Consider the following 15285-nt stretch of genomic DNA (forward strand, 5'->3'; position numbering starts at 1 on the left):
CCTCGGCGTTTTGTGCTTGGCTCCAGCCCGGCTGTTTCAGGCCCGCAGGAGGTTCCACGAGTCTACCTCAACTGGTAGCTCCATTTGCCTGAACCCAATTGGGCGCTCACAGCCTGCGACCGTCCACTCCCGGTGCAGACCCTCCTGAGCCTGGCCCCACCGGTTGAGCATTTGTTATCCAGAGCCCATTAGGCCCGCCTCATCTGTCCTGGTGCCCACTGAGCCCTCCCCAGAACCTCTGAGTGAGCTACGTCCCCGCGTGGGAGCCGTTGACCCAACTCCTCACATCTCTTCACCGCTGCCTGTCAACTGACTTCCACAGTTGAGACCCACCAAGGGTGGGGGCGGGGAATGAGAGCTTAGGCTGGCCCAGAGCCTGGGCCTTGTGTGTGGCAGCATCGCTGAAGTTAACAGGGGAGGTGGCCTGCGGGTAGGATCCTAGGATTGAGGCGCTTGTCAGGACCTCAAAGTGACTCCTGCGAGGCAAGGCTGGGAAAGGCTGACCAAACAGTCCGGTGAGAGCAGAGAAGGGCACCATCTACTTCTGGGCCATTGCTGTCCCCGGGGAAACCGCTGGTGGTGTGGGAGGGCAGTGGCCACAAGCTGGGAAAGAAAGTCGCTTAAGGGCCCCCCGCTGTTTGGCATAGTGGTCATTGGCTAAAAGGTGGCCCTCGCAGAGCCTGCCATCTCTTTCAGGGGTCTGCCGTGGCAGCCAGAGCCCTGCTCAGTTTTCTTCTTGCACCTTGCCCCAGAACCCTAGATGTGCAAAGTGCAGCCTGCTGTAGGTAGACATGGACAGCAGGCAGCAGCCCCCCAAGAGGAAGACGCTACAGTGGGAGCTCGCACAAGAGCAAAGGCAGCAGCCTATCTTAAACGGGCCTTCAGTGGCCTGCAGCCAGCCAGACAGCAAGAGCAACCCTCAGGAGGACCTAGAGACCCAAGACTGGGTAAGCAATAGGAGGCTCTTTTGAAAAACCCAGACTTTTAGATGGACTGGTTGGGGAGGGCCATGGAGAATGGGCCTCTGGGACAAGAGGAGAGGGCTGAATGGGATAGAAACATTCATTTTCCAGGGCTTGCTTTCTGCAACCACTCTGACTAGTCTTGGGGGTTAAACTGGCACTCCTTTTGCTTCCTCTGGTGGACACCAGGGGGGGATTAACATAGGTCAGGAAGAGGGTGCCACACATAACAATCTCAGCTCTCCCCAGTGTCCCCGACACATGGCCAAGAGTATGTCACTAAGCGGGAGGGAGAATGAGGTCCCCAGAGTAGGGGAGTGTCCTCTCTGGACAGGTACCAGCCATCACTGAAGTGTGCATTGCAGCTGTATTTGTGACAGACTCAAACAGTAAGCCAACCCTGACCAGTCATCACCAGACAGAAAGCACTGAGTTGTGTTCAGCCCAGCGGTAGAAGACCCTAGGACATTCCCTGAGCAGAAGGTGTCACACTGTCTGTGGTATAGTTTCTACAGAGAAAGAGTTCAAAGCCAGGACTGTGCCAAACCCCATGCTGGTGGATCTTAGTATTTTGGTTATGTAACCAGTTGTTGAGGTGTATGTTTGTCTGTTTGTATACACGCTGAGGTCAAAGGTGATGTGTAAAAAAAGTAAGTTCCCAAGCTCAGTGTAGTGGTTCTCATTTCTAATCCCAGCACTGAGGAGGGAGTATTGCAAATTCAAGGCCAGGATAAGCAGCAACATACTGTCTCAAACACAAAACAGAAAAAAACAAAACAAAAACAAAAAACAACTAGCAACAACAACAAAAGAGTGGGGTCCCAGACTGCCTGCATGGCTACTTTGGACCTCCTCAGCTTGTTCTCTAGGACATAGTACTTTGAGGTCCTTACAAAGGTGACAAGTACTCTACAGGGCTGACCAACAGCCACTTCAACTTTCATGAGACCAGCATCTCATATGGGGCATTCTAGAGTGTAAAGACACTAAGGTGTCACTTGTGGTAAGGTTTGCTCAGGGAGAAACAAATGCATGGACTTTATCCTGGTGAGGCAATGGGGAAAGAACCAGAGTCCTGTGGCTGAACTTGAATCCTGCTTGGACACAGAGTCACTTCAGTGTCTGCCACATCTTGGCTCCTATTTGGAGTTCCCCTGTCTCTTCCCTCCACAGTCCTCAGGCTCTGGCCTTGAGGAGTGCACAGGCTGTCTTCCCTAACCTTGTCCTGTCAAGCTCTCTCCTTTGGTGCTCCCTTGGCATGGATTGTGCTTCCTCTGGCTCTATCTCAGATACCTCCCACAGAGCTCCTGGCTAGCCAGGAGTCCTTTGTTCCTCCCTTCCTGAGCCCTTGGGGTCACTTTCTCTGCAGGTTATCTTCAGCCACAGAGCCACTCTCGGTGTCTCTTAAAAAATGCATTGACCTTGGCCTGAGGCAAGGGTTGGAGAAACCTTCCTAGCAGAGGGTCCTTAGGTACCCAGTTCAGTCACTGGACAGTATTTTCTGAGTCTGGCCAGCCTGCTCTGAGCACTGGAGAGAAGCAGCCGGGAGGCTAGTGGTGGATAGCTGAACCACACGAGGGACTCCCTCCTCAACCGCCTACCCCAAAACTGTGAGTGGGCTGCCAAGGAGCCCCAAACATGCAAAGCCAGCCTCATGTGGAAACCCTGTGATTGTCCTGGTTAGTCCAAAAGAGTCTTCTGGAATCTTACAGTATTGTGTTCAGAAGTAGGTAGCCTCTGAAGCCACAAGAGCAGACAAGATCAGCAAGGGAAGATAGACCTCACTCTTCATGACAGCAGAAAAACTTAGGAAATATGCAAAACTTGCTTGAGATGGAATTTTAACCACCTCCTCCCCAAAAGAACTACAAGGACTTGAATGGTAGGAGAGAGCCACTGCGTTCCCGGAGAGCAGTGTCAGATTAGATGGGTTCTCTCCAAGCCATTACATAGCTCAGCACATCACTAAAAATGAGACATGTATCCAGGTATGGTGTACAACTTCCCAGCATGTGGGAAGCAGGGGCAGGCAGATCTGTCAGTTCAAGGACAGCCTAGTCTACAAAAATGTCCAGGACAGCCAAGGCTAACAGAGAAACCCTGTCTCAAAACAAAAAAGAAAAGAAAAGGAGTTTAAATAGCTAGATAGGAAGAAAATGTTTGCTATTGGAGCAATGTGATATCAGCCTAGGAAATCCACAAAAATAACTGAAAACTAAAAGAGGAAGGTGGTTATATGACTGTTGTAACTTACTTGTTTCAACACACCAAACCGGAAATAGGAAAAATTTCCATTCACTTTGGCAATAGAAATTATGAGGTCCTTCAGATTATTTGTTGCCTTCTATGATGAACACTAAAAGTTTTGCCAGATAACAGCAAGGTCTCCTGTAGTACCAGATCTTGTTACTGGATGCACATATGTTTTAAACCTGCTCATTTGCCCAGAAATAATTAAGTGGTACTTCTATTTGCGTGATGGGCAAATGGTGGGGCACTGGTTTTGAAACAAGGTCTTATGTAGCCCAGGCAGGCTTTGAACTTGCTATTTGAGGCAGTGAAAACCTTGAACTCCTGATCCTCCTGCCTCTACTTCATGAGTTCAGGAATTATGGCTGTGTACCACCATGCCTGCAGGTGCTTTGCTTGGTGGCTCTGGTTTGGTTTCAGGGGATCAGAGTCAAGGGTTTGGTCAACTGCAGTCGTCTGAAAAGAGAGGGGAGGAGGGAAGCTGCTTGTACAGTAGCAGGCATCTGTAGGGTTAAGTCAGTGGTGGGGAGTGAAGAGAAGTTGTTGGGAGGCTCTAGACACTTAACACAGGATCCCTCTTGGGTGGAGGTCTCCTTAAGAGAGCCAACTAGCCTCACACAGGTAGGCAGCTAGCTAGGCACTGCCTTCCCCCAGTGAGTAAGTAGAAAGGGGGCATGGTGAAGCTGCTAAGACTTTTATATTCTGCCCCGGGAGAATAAATAAGTATATATATATTTTTTGTTTTTGTGGCAGTTACACCAGTGTGTGTGAGAGAAGGAGTTGGAGGTAATAACACTGCTAGGAGCTGATTGTCACTGGGTACTACCATTCTGGAGGCTGGCTATCATATGCAGTAGTTTAAGTATCTGTAGGGCCAGTGACCAGGCAGTTGATCCCAGCACTCAGGAGGCAGAGGCAGGTGGATCTCTGAGTTCAAGGCCAGCTTGGTTTCAGGACAGCCTGCGCCACACAGAGAAACCCTGGCTTAAAAAAAAAAAAAAGTTTGTAGGTAGGACCCAAGCAGAATAAACAGAAGATAAACAGAAGGATCATCTGTTGAGCATCATCATGGTGGAAGTGCAGAGTGCCAGGGAGGAGGATCTGAGACATTCTGAGGCAGAGACAGCACAGACATCAATTGCTGCAGAAGCTCATTACAGAGGAGGGTAGCTCAAGCATGCTAACAAGAAATGACATTGTCTTATTGTTTTATTTTGGTCTTTTGAGACAGGTGCTCAAGCCCAGGTTGGCCTTGAATTTATTTATAATCCTTGTGCCTCAGCCTTCCAGACACTAGCATCACAGGTGTGCTATACCTAGCTTAACAGTCAACTGCAGGCCGAGATATTTCAAACGCCTACTTTACTTAAAGTTCTTAAATTCTTTTACCTTCCTTCCAACCTCCTGACCTTAGGTAGGAGATTAGTAGGGAAGGGGGCTGTAGACCTCTTTTTTTCTGCTTCTTGCTGATAAGGGTCAATGGGTTCTTTGGGAATTACCAAACTCGGCCATCAGGACACCAGCAGTCTAGCAAAGCAGCAGCAGCAACACATGTCAGCAGAAGGGGAACGATACAGTAGAAGCAGCCAGACTCTGCCCGAATGGCACAAGGCCGCTGAAGCGCAAAACTCCGCCAAAGCAGCACGAGCAGTTCTCTGGAGCGTTTCTCTCTGCAGAGACCATCGAAGGATGCAAACTGTAACAATGGAAAGGCATAGAGATACAGAAAGCATTGTCTCCGTGTCTGTGGGCTTCAACTTAACCTTCTCAAAGTCCACAGGAGAATGTTTTCCAGCTCACAAAAACCACATCCCTGAGAATGCTTTCAGCCGACCAACATGACTCGCCCCCCTCCTGGGAGCTGTTTTCCAAAGGGGAAAAGCATTCCCACAGCCCACACTTGGGACCAAAACAAAAACAAAAACACAACAACAAAAACATATTCACATGACACATCTGAGTTTCCAAAGACACCAGAAGCTTCCACTTCAGTCAACTTTTAAAAAGTTATTTTTGTGTGAGTGAGCGTAAGCCTGAATGAGTTTATGTGTATCATACATGCAGGAGCCCATGGAGGCCGGAAGAGGGTGTTAGACTCCCCTGGTACAGGAGGCACATGGAGTCGTGAGCTGCCACATAGGGGCTGGGAACCTAACCTGGCTCCTCTGGAGGAGCAGTAAGCACTCAACTACTGAGCCATCTCTTCAGCCCAACAGTCTACTTTTAATTTTATGTCCAGAAAAAAAAAAAAAACCTCTGGCATAAAGAAAAATAAAATGCTAAACAGAATTTTCCTGTCAGAGACTCTAACGTCATCTCTGAGAGCACACCTCAGAGAGCCAGAGAATAATCTCAGAGCACACAGAAGGAAGCAACTGCATGGGTAAACTGAAAGTGAAGCAGAGGGCAGCAGTCTCAGACTCCCAGGTAGGACCACTGCTCTGCTTCCACACGTAAGCACAAGGTGGGTTCCAGGCCAGCTAGGACTATACAGTGAAATTCTCTCTCCCTCTCTATCTCACACACGCATAAGCAAATGTAAGCAATTTATTGCTGATATGTTCATGAGCATATGTGAAAAGCAAAGGTGTTTTAAAGCTTTACTTTGAAAAGAAGACATGCAGCATTTAAAACAAACCAAAAACAAAAAACCCGAGTACCAAAAGATAGTGTGGAATCAAAAAAGTTGGGCAGATGTACCTGCCATCCAGACAGATAATGAGAAGTTGACCTCCAATTAGCTTTAGGGATTAATTTCTGCTTACCATGGACTTTCAAAGCAGTAGTAAAAGGTTTTCCACAAAAGGTATTGGAGTAGTTGGCTGACCATTTACAGGACAGTAGAATACAGTCCTGCCTTTCAGCACACAAGTGCAGACACACCAGGCTCAAACAGAAACTGTTTTGGAAGAATCTGTATTTAGAAGTGCAAAGGAGAACTGTTTTTCTTAGTCTAAACATAAAATCCTGAAGGAAAAGCTCAACAGATTTTAAAAGTATAGCATGAGCAGAGACAGAAAATGTTAAATGACAGTCTAAAAGAAGGAAGCACTTCTGTTATATCATTGACTATTACTGAAAAGATGGTTACAAAAGAGGGAAGCAGCCCCTACCTGCAATCCCAGTGTTGGATGCTGAGGATAATTATGAGTTAAGAGCAGCCTGGGCCACATACTGAAAATCTGTCTATGAAACAAAACAGCAGTGAGAAAACTATTTTTTTAGAAATATTTTTATTTTATGTGCATTGTTTTGCCTATATGTATGTCAATGTGAGGGTGTCAGATCACCTCAAACTGAAGTTACAGACCGTTGTGAACTGCCATGTGGGCGCTGGGAATTGAAACTGGGCCCTCTGGGAGAGCAGCCAGTGCTTTTAACCACTGAGCCATCTCCAGCCCTGAAGAAAACTATTTTCAAAGTTGAATGGTGGTGGTAGGGGGCTATGGATATGGCCCAGTGGTTAAGAGCACTGGCTGCTGTTGCAGAGGACCTGGGCTCATTTTCTAGCAGGCACCCTCCTGTGCTCTTCTCCAGTTCCAGTTCCAGGAGTTCTGATAACCTCTCTAGCATCTACCAGCACAGACATACATGTGGTACACATACATATATACATACATACAAGCAAAACACTCAATTTTTTAAATTGAGCAGTAGCTCATTGGTAGAACATGTGCCTTGCATACATGAAGTTCTGTGTTTGATCCCCAGCACCACAAAACAAACATGGAGGAAAAGGAAGTGGGTGAAGTCAGGGCTTTCAGTTCCAAAACAAAAACACCTAAATGAACACCAAGCGTGACCACATCAATAGAAGTTATTAGGAGTTTTTACATTTATTTTGTGTGTATGTATGTTTGGTCTGCATGTAAGCTCTTCATGACTGACTGCTGCCCACAGAGGCCAAAAGAAAGTGTTATAGATGGTTGTGAGCCATCATGTGGGTACTGGAAATCAGACCTGGGAACTCTTTTTTAATTGAGACAGGGTTTCTCTTTGTAACCCTGGCTGTCCTGGAACTCGCTTTGTAGCCCAGGCTGGCCTCAAATTCACAGAGGTCCACTGCCTCTGCCTCCCACGTGCTGGGGCTGAGGACGTGTACCACCGTTTGATAGTTGTTAGGGCTGCTGCCTCCTTTTTGTTGCCTTCCTCCTCCTCTTCCTTTTTTTCTTCATTGATTTCTAACACGGACCTTTCTATCTAGCCCTGGCTGTTCTGGCATTTGCTCTGTAGGCCAGGCTAGTCTGGAACCCCGAGTGTGTGGTTGAGGGTCTTTCCTCCATGGGTGGGATTAGGCTCAGGCTGTCCTCAGCATGCAGTCTGGCTGACAGCTGTGGCAGATACTGCTCTCGTACTCTGTCTAAACAAATACACACTTGAGTCTTGGCTTTCTTTTTCCTCACATGTTGGCTTAGAAGAGGATGCCCATTTTAGTAGGAGTGTGTAATTGCTCACCGGTGATGCTGCTTGTGTTCTGTGCCTCCACATCATGGGCTCCAGGGTCCTGGTGTGGATCCGTGTTGTGGTGGCCTACATCACAGCCAGCTTGTGTGAGTGCTCCATCTGCTTGGTGAGAGCAGGGTTAGAGTTCTGAGTGTGTGCTCCCACGTCACTTACTTCAGTCTTTATCTTTACATTTTTGTGTTACTGTTCTTAAAACATTGATGCATGCTGTCGGGCAGTGATCCCAAAGCCTTGCGATCAGCTCTCTTGAGGAGATGTTTGCAGAATGTGCTCGGGAAGTTACTGCTGCTCCCTCCAGCTCCTCCTCTTCAGAGTCTGCTGATTTTCTGCCATAGACAGTGGGGGTTTAGTACTTCCACCTCTTCTCTCTGCCCATCTTTCCAAGGAGTTATACTTGTTTTGATTACGTGTTTGCTGCCTGCACATGTGTGTATGCATGTGTGCATGTTTGTGTGTACATGTATGTGTTTGTGTGTATGCTTGTTTGTGTGTGTGTGCATGTATATATGTTAATCTGTGTGTGTTCTGCATTTGTGTTTTTTTGTGTGTGTGAGTATATGTGTGTGTATGAGTGTGGGGGTGTGTGCGTGTTTGTGTGTGTGTGCGTACATAGGCCAGAGGTCAATGTCCAGTGTTTCTCTCTGTTGCTTTCTACCTTGTTTTTTGTCACTGAACACAAGTAGTTCACCAATTCTGCCAGACAGGCTGGCTAGCAAGCCCCAAATATTCTCCTGTTTCTACCTTTGCAGCTATGAGGATAACAAGCTATAAATGTGTATATATACAGGCAAGTATTCGGTGTTTACTTGCATGCTAGGGATATGAACTCAAGTCCTCCTATGTGCTAGCTAGCACTTTACCCACAGTGCCAGTTCCTCAGCCCCAAGTCATGCTTCTTAGATCTGTTCCCAGTATCATTTAAAAAAATTATTTTTTTGAGACCGCTCTGGCCGGCCTGGCACCCATAGAGGTCCTCGGGCCTAAGTGTCAGATGTGCTGAGCTTACGGGAGTGTGCTGGCACACTTGGCGTGCCTCTGTGCGTCCATGTAGGATGACAGTGTTGGTGTCACCGCAGCTGAGGCACGGCCATAGTGTGAGACTACTTTTCTCTTGTTCTTTTACATTTTATTTTTTTATTTCTATTTTTATTTTTGGTCTTTCAAGGCAGGGCTTCTCTGTGTAACAGCCCTGTCAGTCCTGAAACTCACTTTGTAGATGAGGCTGGCCTCAAACTCATAAAGATCTGCCTGCCTTTGCCTCTCAGGTGCTGGGATCAAAGGCAGTGGCCAGCACACCCAGGCTGCTGCTGCTGCTTCCCTCCTCCTCTTCCTCTTCAGTTGATTTCACTTTATGTATATGGATGCTTTGCTCGCACAATGCATGTGCACTACATGTGTGCCTGTTGGATCCCCAGCTCCAGGGGTTATGGATAGCTGTGAGTTACTATGTGGGTGCTAGGAATCAAACCTGGGTCCTCTGCAAGAGCAACCAGTGCTGCTGTTGACCCACAGTTGAGCCATCTCCCCAGCTCCACAGTGCTTCTTTTTTTCTTTAACCTTTTGCTTTTCCTTGGAGTTGATAATTGAGTTGATGATCTTTTCCTGAACCTTCTACTACATCTTGGTTCCTCAAAATACATCAGATCATCCGAAAGACCATTTTCTCCTCAGTAGTGTTCATCCTGGCTTTCTGTTCCAGCTGGACTGCTGTCCTCAGGTCCCATGCAGGCCTCCCTGTCTGTCTCAGGATACCCTGTTTCCTTGGCCCTTGATTTTTTTTTTTAAATTTCTGGTGGCAAACACCTTTAATCCCAGCAGAGGCAGGCAGATCTCTGAGTTCAAGGCCAGATGGTCCACAGAGTAAATTCCAGAATAGCCAGGGCTACACAAAGAAACCTTGTATTAAAAACACACACAGAGGGCTGGAGAGATGGCTCAAAGGTTAAGAGCACTGGCTGCTCTTCCAGAGGTCGTGAGTTCAAGTTCCAGCACTCACATGGTGGCTCACAGCCATGTGATCTGATGCCCACTTGTGATGTGATGTATACCTGCAGAAAGAGCATTCATAAATAAACATTTTAAACACACACACACACACACACACACACACACATGACTTTGCATACTTGTACAGCACTTTAGTTGGGTAAAAATTCTAGAAAAATAATCTTTGTTCTGGTCTTCAAGGTCTCTCCCTATTAGCATCCAGCGCTCCTGTGTGACACAGACCATGCAAGCTTCTGGTTTTCAGTGTGCTACCTGTGTGGAGCACCACCCCTGTACCGTTTTTATCTTTGACATTTTTTAAGATTTATGTATTTTATATGTATGGATGTTTTGCCTGCATGTATGTCTGTGTACCACATGCATGCCTGGTGCCTGTGGAGTCCAAAAGAAAATATTGGATCTTCTGGAACTGGAGTTAACAGACAGTTGTAAGCCACTATGCGGGTGCTAGGAATTGAACTCAAGCACTCTTAACCACTGAGCTATCTCTTCGATGTCATCTTCAAAACCTTTAAAGATATTTTTCTTGCCAGTGTTATGAAATACCAGCATAATGTATTCTGCAAAGGCTGTTTCCTCTATCTTAGGGACAGAATGTGTGTATAGTGCTGTGTGTATGTCTTTGTTTTATCTTTCTCATTTGATTGCAAGTTAATCCAACAGAAATGATTCTGTCTTTCTCGTGGCTTCCTAGGGTTTTTGTTTGTTTGTTTGTTTGTTTTATCTTTGCTGTGGTACTTTGCTTTCAATCCTGTATTAGCACTTGCAGTGGTAATGCTGTGTGATAACTACCTCCAAATGAAAACTGAACTTATATTTTTGCATTTCTTTGTCTGAAGTGGGTGGGTTGGATGGTTGTGTATATGCCTCTCACTCTCAAAGGTTGTGTGTTCCTCTGTTTCTGAGGTGGCTGCATAAACTCAGTGGGCCTAGCATGTGCCCTTATGCCCATATGGCATGTGTGCCACACACGTGCCCTCAGCCTGCTGCTGTATCAGAAGCTCTTCCAGCAGGAAGTCCTGTGATAGCAGCATTACAGGGAGGTGTGCAGTCCCACCACACAGCGTGGGCTAGGACCAGCCTCCCACACTGCTTCCGTGTTGGCAAGTCACATGTTCCATGTCCAGAGTCGTTCTTGTGCTCTGGATGGCCCCTCTCCACACGCTTCTGCTCTTGTTCATGTATTGCCTGGCTCCTACATCTGAGGGCTACAGTGTAGTATGGACCTGGGATCTCTCTCGTTTCTCAAGAAGCAAGTAGCTGGTGGCTCTGGTCTGCTCTTTTCCTTGGCTTGTGCAGATACTGATGACTTTGAGCATGTGGCTATTCAGATAGCCTTTGTTAGCAGTTGGCTTGGCTGTGGCATGGTCAGGTATGCCAGTGGCTTTCAGTGGGTACAGGAATCTGCTTTTCAACGAAAGAAAGAAAGAAAGAAAGAAAGAAAGAAAGAAAGAAAGAAAGAAAGAAAGAAAGAAAAAACTTCTCTGGACGGGAGGGGAAATAGAGTAAGTTAGGCTGCAGAATGGGTGAGGGGCTGTGGACTTCAATCCCCCCATCCTTATTTTCTGACTTGAACAACAGAAATTTATTGGCTCGCACTACCAAAAGTCAGAGGTCCCTAAAGGGAAGGATCAGAAACACTAATGTTCTCCCTTTTGGGGGCTTCCATCAGTTGAGGCTGCCATAGCAAACTAGCATAGCTTATGCAGTATGGAATGATGCTCCTCAGTTCTTGGGATTGGCAGGTCAAGGCCAAGTCCCTCACAGGTTCAGGTCTAGAGAGGACCCACGTCTTGGCTCACAGAAGTTGCCTTTCCCTTTGCTGTAGTGTGTGAGGGCAGGTGAGTGCTGAGGCCCTAACCTCTTGTTCCAGCACTGTGAACAGAAAGACCTTGGCCTGTGGATTTGGTAGGACACACATCCTGAGGCTTCTGGCTTCTGCAGGATTCAGGAGGACCTGCAGAGTACCCTTCTTGGTCTATAGCCCTCATCTCCTGTGTATCTTTGTTTTTCATTTCCCCAATATGTCTTGGAGTCAAATGTTCACTTACTTTGTCATATTTTTACCATCAAAACCCCTTTTTGTGTGTGGTGGTAGGGGTTTTTTGGAAATAGACCCAGGGTCATGCTTATGCTAAGTGTACATTCTGTCATGGAGCCTCTCCATGTATACATGTATTCTCATTGTTGTAAGATTTCCAGGGCTTTTTTACTTTCAGAGTCTGCATTGTCTCCAGTAAGCATTTCCCTTTCCATTCCCAGCTCCCAGAGGCACCATTCTGCTTTCTGTCTCTGAGTCTGAGTTTGTGGGCAGCAGGATCATAGCGGCTGAGGAACATGTGCTTTGATGGCTGCTCCTTCAGCAAGCATTGTTCTCTGGATTCACGTTCACCTCCTCACAACAGCATGTGTCAAATATTCTTTTTCTCATTTTTTTAAAAAGTGTGTGTGTGTGTGCGCGCACACATGTGCATGCATATGAGTGTATGTACTCCCTCTGCATGCAGGTAAAAAATGTGTTGGATCCCTTGGAACTGGAGTTACAAGCAGATGTGAGCTGCCTGACAGGGGTGCTAGGAACTGAATCCAGGTCCCCTGCAACTGCAGAATGCTGAGCCAACTCTCCAGCCCCAAATGCCCTCCCTATTTTTAGAGTGAAAAATGCTGCATTGTTTGGGTGGGTACATTCTCCACAGGCACTTGAATTGCTTCCATGTTTTGACTAAGTAAATGAAGCTCCTGCATGGACATGGATGTACGTACACTTTCTGAAGTGCCAGCTTTAAATTCTTCTGGGTCTGTACCTAGAAATGGAACCACTGGATTGTTGTGTGGACTAGATTTTTTGAGTAAGGAGGTTCTTCACTTGGAACTGCCCCATTCCTGCTTTTTTCCTTCTATCTGGAAAATATCTAGGTGTGTCTCCTAACGGAGCAGTCTGGAGGGGCCTCCATGGGCCACCCACCTGGGCAGGGCCTTCCCGGGGCTTCGGAAAGTGGGCTTTCCCTACCAGTCCACTTTCTTACGTGTCGTGTCACCACCTTCCAATCTCATGCATGGTGCTGGCTGATAACCCTCCTCCACTTGTGCCTGTTTTTTAAATTCTTTTAATGGGGGTTCAGTGTGTTAATTTTCCATCTAAATCTATTTATAGATATTTTATTTGTTTTTGCTGTTGTTGGTTTTGGTAATGAACTAGCCTTTATAGGATCACTTTATAGCCTCTGAGGGAGGAAGGATGCCTGGAGTTGACCTCTAAAACCTGACTTCCTGGGGCCACACAGCAGGTTAGCTTTGTTATGCCCCTGACCCAATCTCACCCTCCACTTTGGAGTATTTTGCCAGCACCACTCTAAGGCCTGCACAGTTCAGGGACAGATGTACTGGCACCCGTAAACACATTGTGGGGCCCATGAAGTGCACAGGTATGCCAGTGTGGGAGTGTTCCACAGAGGGCTACGGGAGAGGGTCCTGCTTCCCCCACCAGGAGCTCTCCCTGAAGGAGTCAGGGCAGTCTGGGCTTCATAGTGAGACCCTGTCTCAAAAATAAACAAACAGGGGCCGAGAGGGACAGATATGAGGACTTGAGTTTGGGGGTGACCATGCTAGGAAAGGGGTACCCACCATTCTGTCCCCACAGGTGTGTGAGCCTCAGGCATACAGGCGCCCAGGTAGCCGCTGGAATATCAGCATCGAGGAACGCAGGCGTCTGGCCGTGCTGTATGCACAGGAGAGGACAAACATGGAGATGGCCCAATCCGGAGACCTGCTGGGCGTATGCCACACTGGCCAGCAGACCGTGTCCTCCCTACCGACTTGCCCTGACCCAACACCTCCCTGCCATGCCCCTGAAATGGCTGTCCCCCTGCAGGACCTCAGACAGATGGTAGCGGAGCTGGTGTCTGAGGGTGTGGAAAGGGACGTACTCCTGCCTCACCCTCTAAATTCCACCTAGTGTCCCAATGCCTTCCATGACTACTTGGCCCATATAGCACCCCTTTGGCAGAAAGAGAATTGAGAACTAGAAGTCAAGGTCACCCCTCCTAAGAATGAGCCTGGCTCAGCCCGGTGTTATGATGTTGTTCAGAGCTTTTCTTTGTGGTGGGGCATAACTTTGTTACCCCTTGTGCCCTCTTTGTGTTTCACTGTGGTCATGGCCACCTAAAGAGGACAAACAGATCAGGACAAACAACTCAGGACTCCAGCTATCTGCCTCTCCTGGGAACCTGGTTGGGAACTTTGGGAGAGCCATAGAAGGGAGAGAGGGAAGGCCTTCGAGGAGAGCCCCTGCTCCACAGGACATAATGAACAGACTTTGTGTGTCTCTAGAGGCTGGATTGCCATACACACCCTAGTTCATGATGCACTGCTTTGTTGGTCCCATTACGACGCCATGCTGTATGAGGAGGTGGTGAGATCTCTGCCACACCCAGTTCCTCCAGTGGCCATTTGGGACCTGTAGGATCCTAGGCCAAGAAGATGGTCTGGGTGACCTCAGAGATGCTGCGGTGGGACTATGGTGGGACAGCTTGAGGAGTGAGACCTAGTGAGGTTCTAGACATATGTAGGCTTCCAGGTAGCTGAGGTCGTTCCAGACGGGGAAGTCAGAGTTGAAGCTGAGAGCTAGGAAGGCAGTGTGCTCTGTACAGGTTTGCAGTAACATAAAGAACCTGGGTCTTCAGTTATGTCTCACTTTGTCTTGAAGTTAGGGATCCTGCAAGAGGATCCAGGACTGGGCAGCTAACATATATTTTGGAGACATTACGCTAGAGCAGAGAGAGGCAAAGGAAAGTAGTAACCGTAACCTGTCAGGGGCAGGTGAGGGTGGTTATAGGGGCACCCTAGACTCATAGACTGGTAGTGGAGACCTGGGCTTCTGTGTGAGTGGAGCTGGGTACAGGAGATTTTGAGTTAGTAGAAAATGATAGCTTCTAGGTTTAAGTAGGGGCACGAGTCAGGCCTGTGAGCCGGGCCTTCAAAGAATCCACCAGCTTGGTAGTGCTGTACCAGCTACCCCTTCACAGAGCCCATTGCTGAAGCACAGACTCGCCTGCGCTTGACACTAGTCCCTGGCTGACTTGAATCCTCTGTTCTTGCTTCTTCCCTAAGACTCAGTGAAATCCCTCTTCCTCCAGGAAGTCTGTCTTCATCACCCTACTGGGCATCCCTTCCCAGTTGTCCCCTAGGAAATCCTCAGTTGATATCCTAGGCCTTTTGTATTTCTCAGGATACAAAGGGTAAAGGGAAGGCAGAGCACCATGCTACCAGGTCTAGGCGAGGGATAGTCCTCAGAAGTCTGGACGGGACCCTGGGGCCCATCATGACCCTGCCACCCCCTCAGAGATTTGAAGATGACTTGGAACACAGCATGCAGTGGGCTAAGGAAGTCCTGTGCTGGGCAAGAAGAGAGTCCTGTTAAGGCAGTTAGTCAAAAGTCACCACATAAGCACCCTGCGCTATGTGCATGCCATCTTGGAGTGGTTTTAAAGGACTCCATATTGCTCTTTCGCCTTTGGCTGGGGGTTGACAGGGTTTATCCTGATCTAGTGCTCTTGCCTGGGTACTTCCTGAGTCTGCAGTCAGATGGATTCTGAGACAATCA

The 15285-nt window shown here is 47.8% G+C and overlaps 1 protein-coding gene across 1 annotated transcript; it reads left to right on the forward strand.

The window, feature by feature from the left end:
• Positions 1-18: 18 nt before the first annotated feature.
• Tex22 (testis expressed 22) lies at positions 19-13757 on the forward strand. The gene is given in 2 exon segments (XM_021655263.2): positions 19-947; positions 13324-13757. Coding segments are annotated over 2 exon segments (534 nt in total). The 5' UTR covers positions 19-791; the 3' UTR covers positions 13702-13757.
• The last annotated feature ends 1528 nt before the right edge of the window (positions 13758-15285 follow it).

This window comes from Meriones unguiculatus, chromosome 7, assembly GCF_030254825.1.
Source record: "Meriones unguiculatus strain TT.TT164.6M chromosome 7, Bangor_MerUng_6.1, whole genome shotgun sequence".
Taxonomy (NCBI): domain Eukaryota; kingdom Metazoa; phylum Chordata; class Mammalia; order Rodentia; family Muridae; genus Meriones; species Meriones unguiculatus.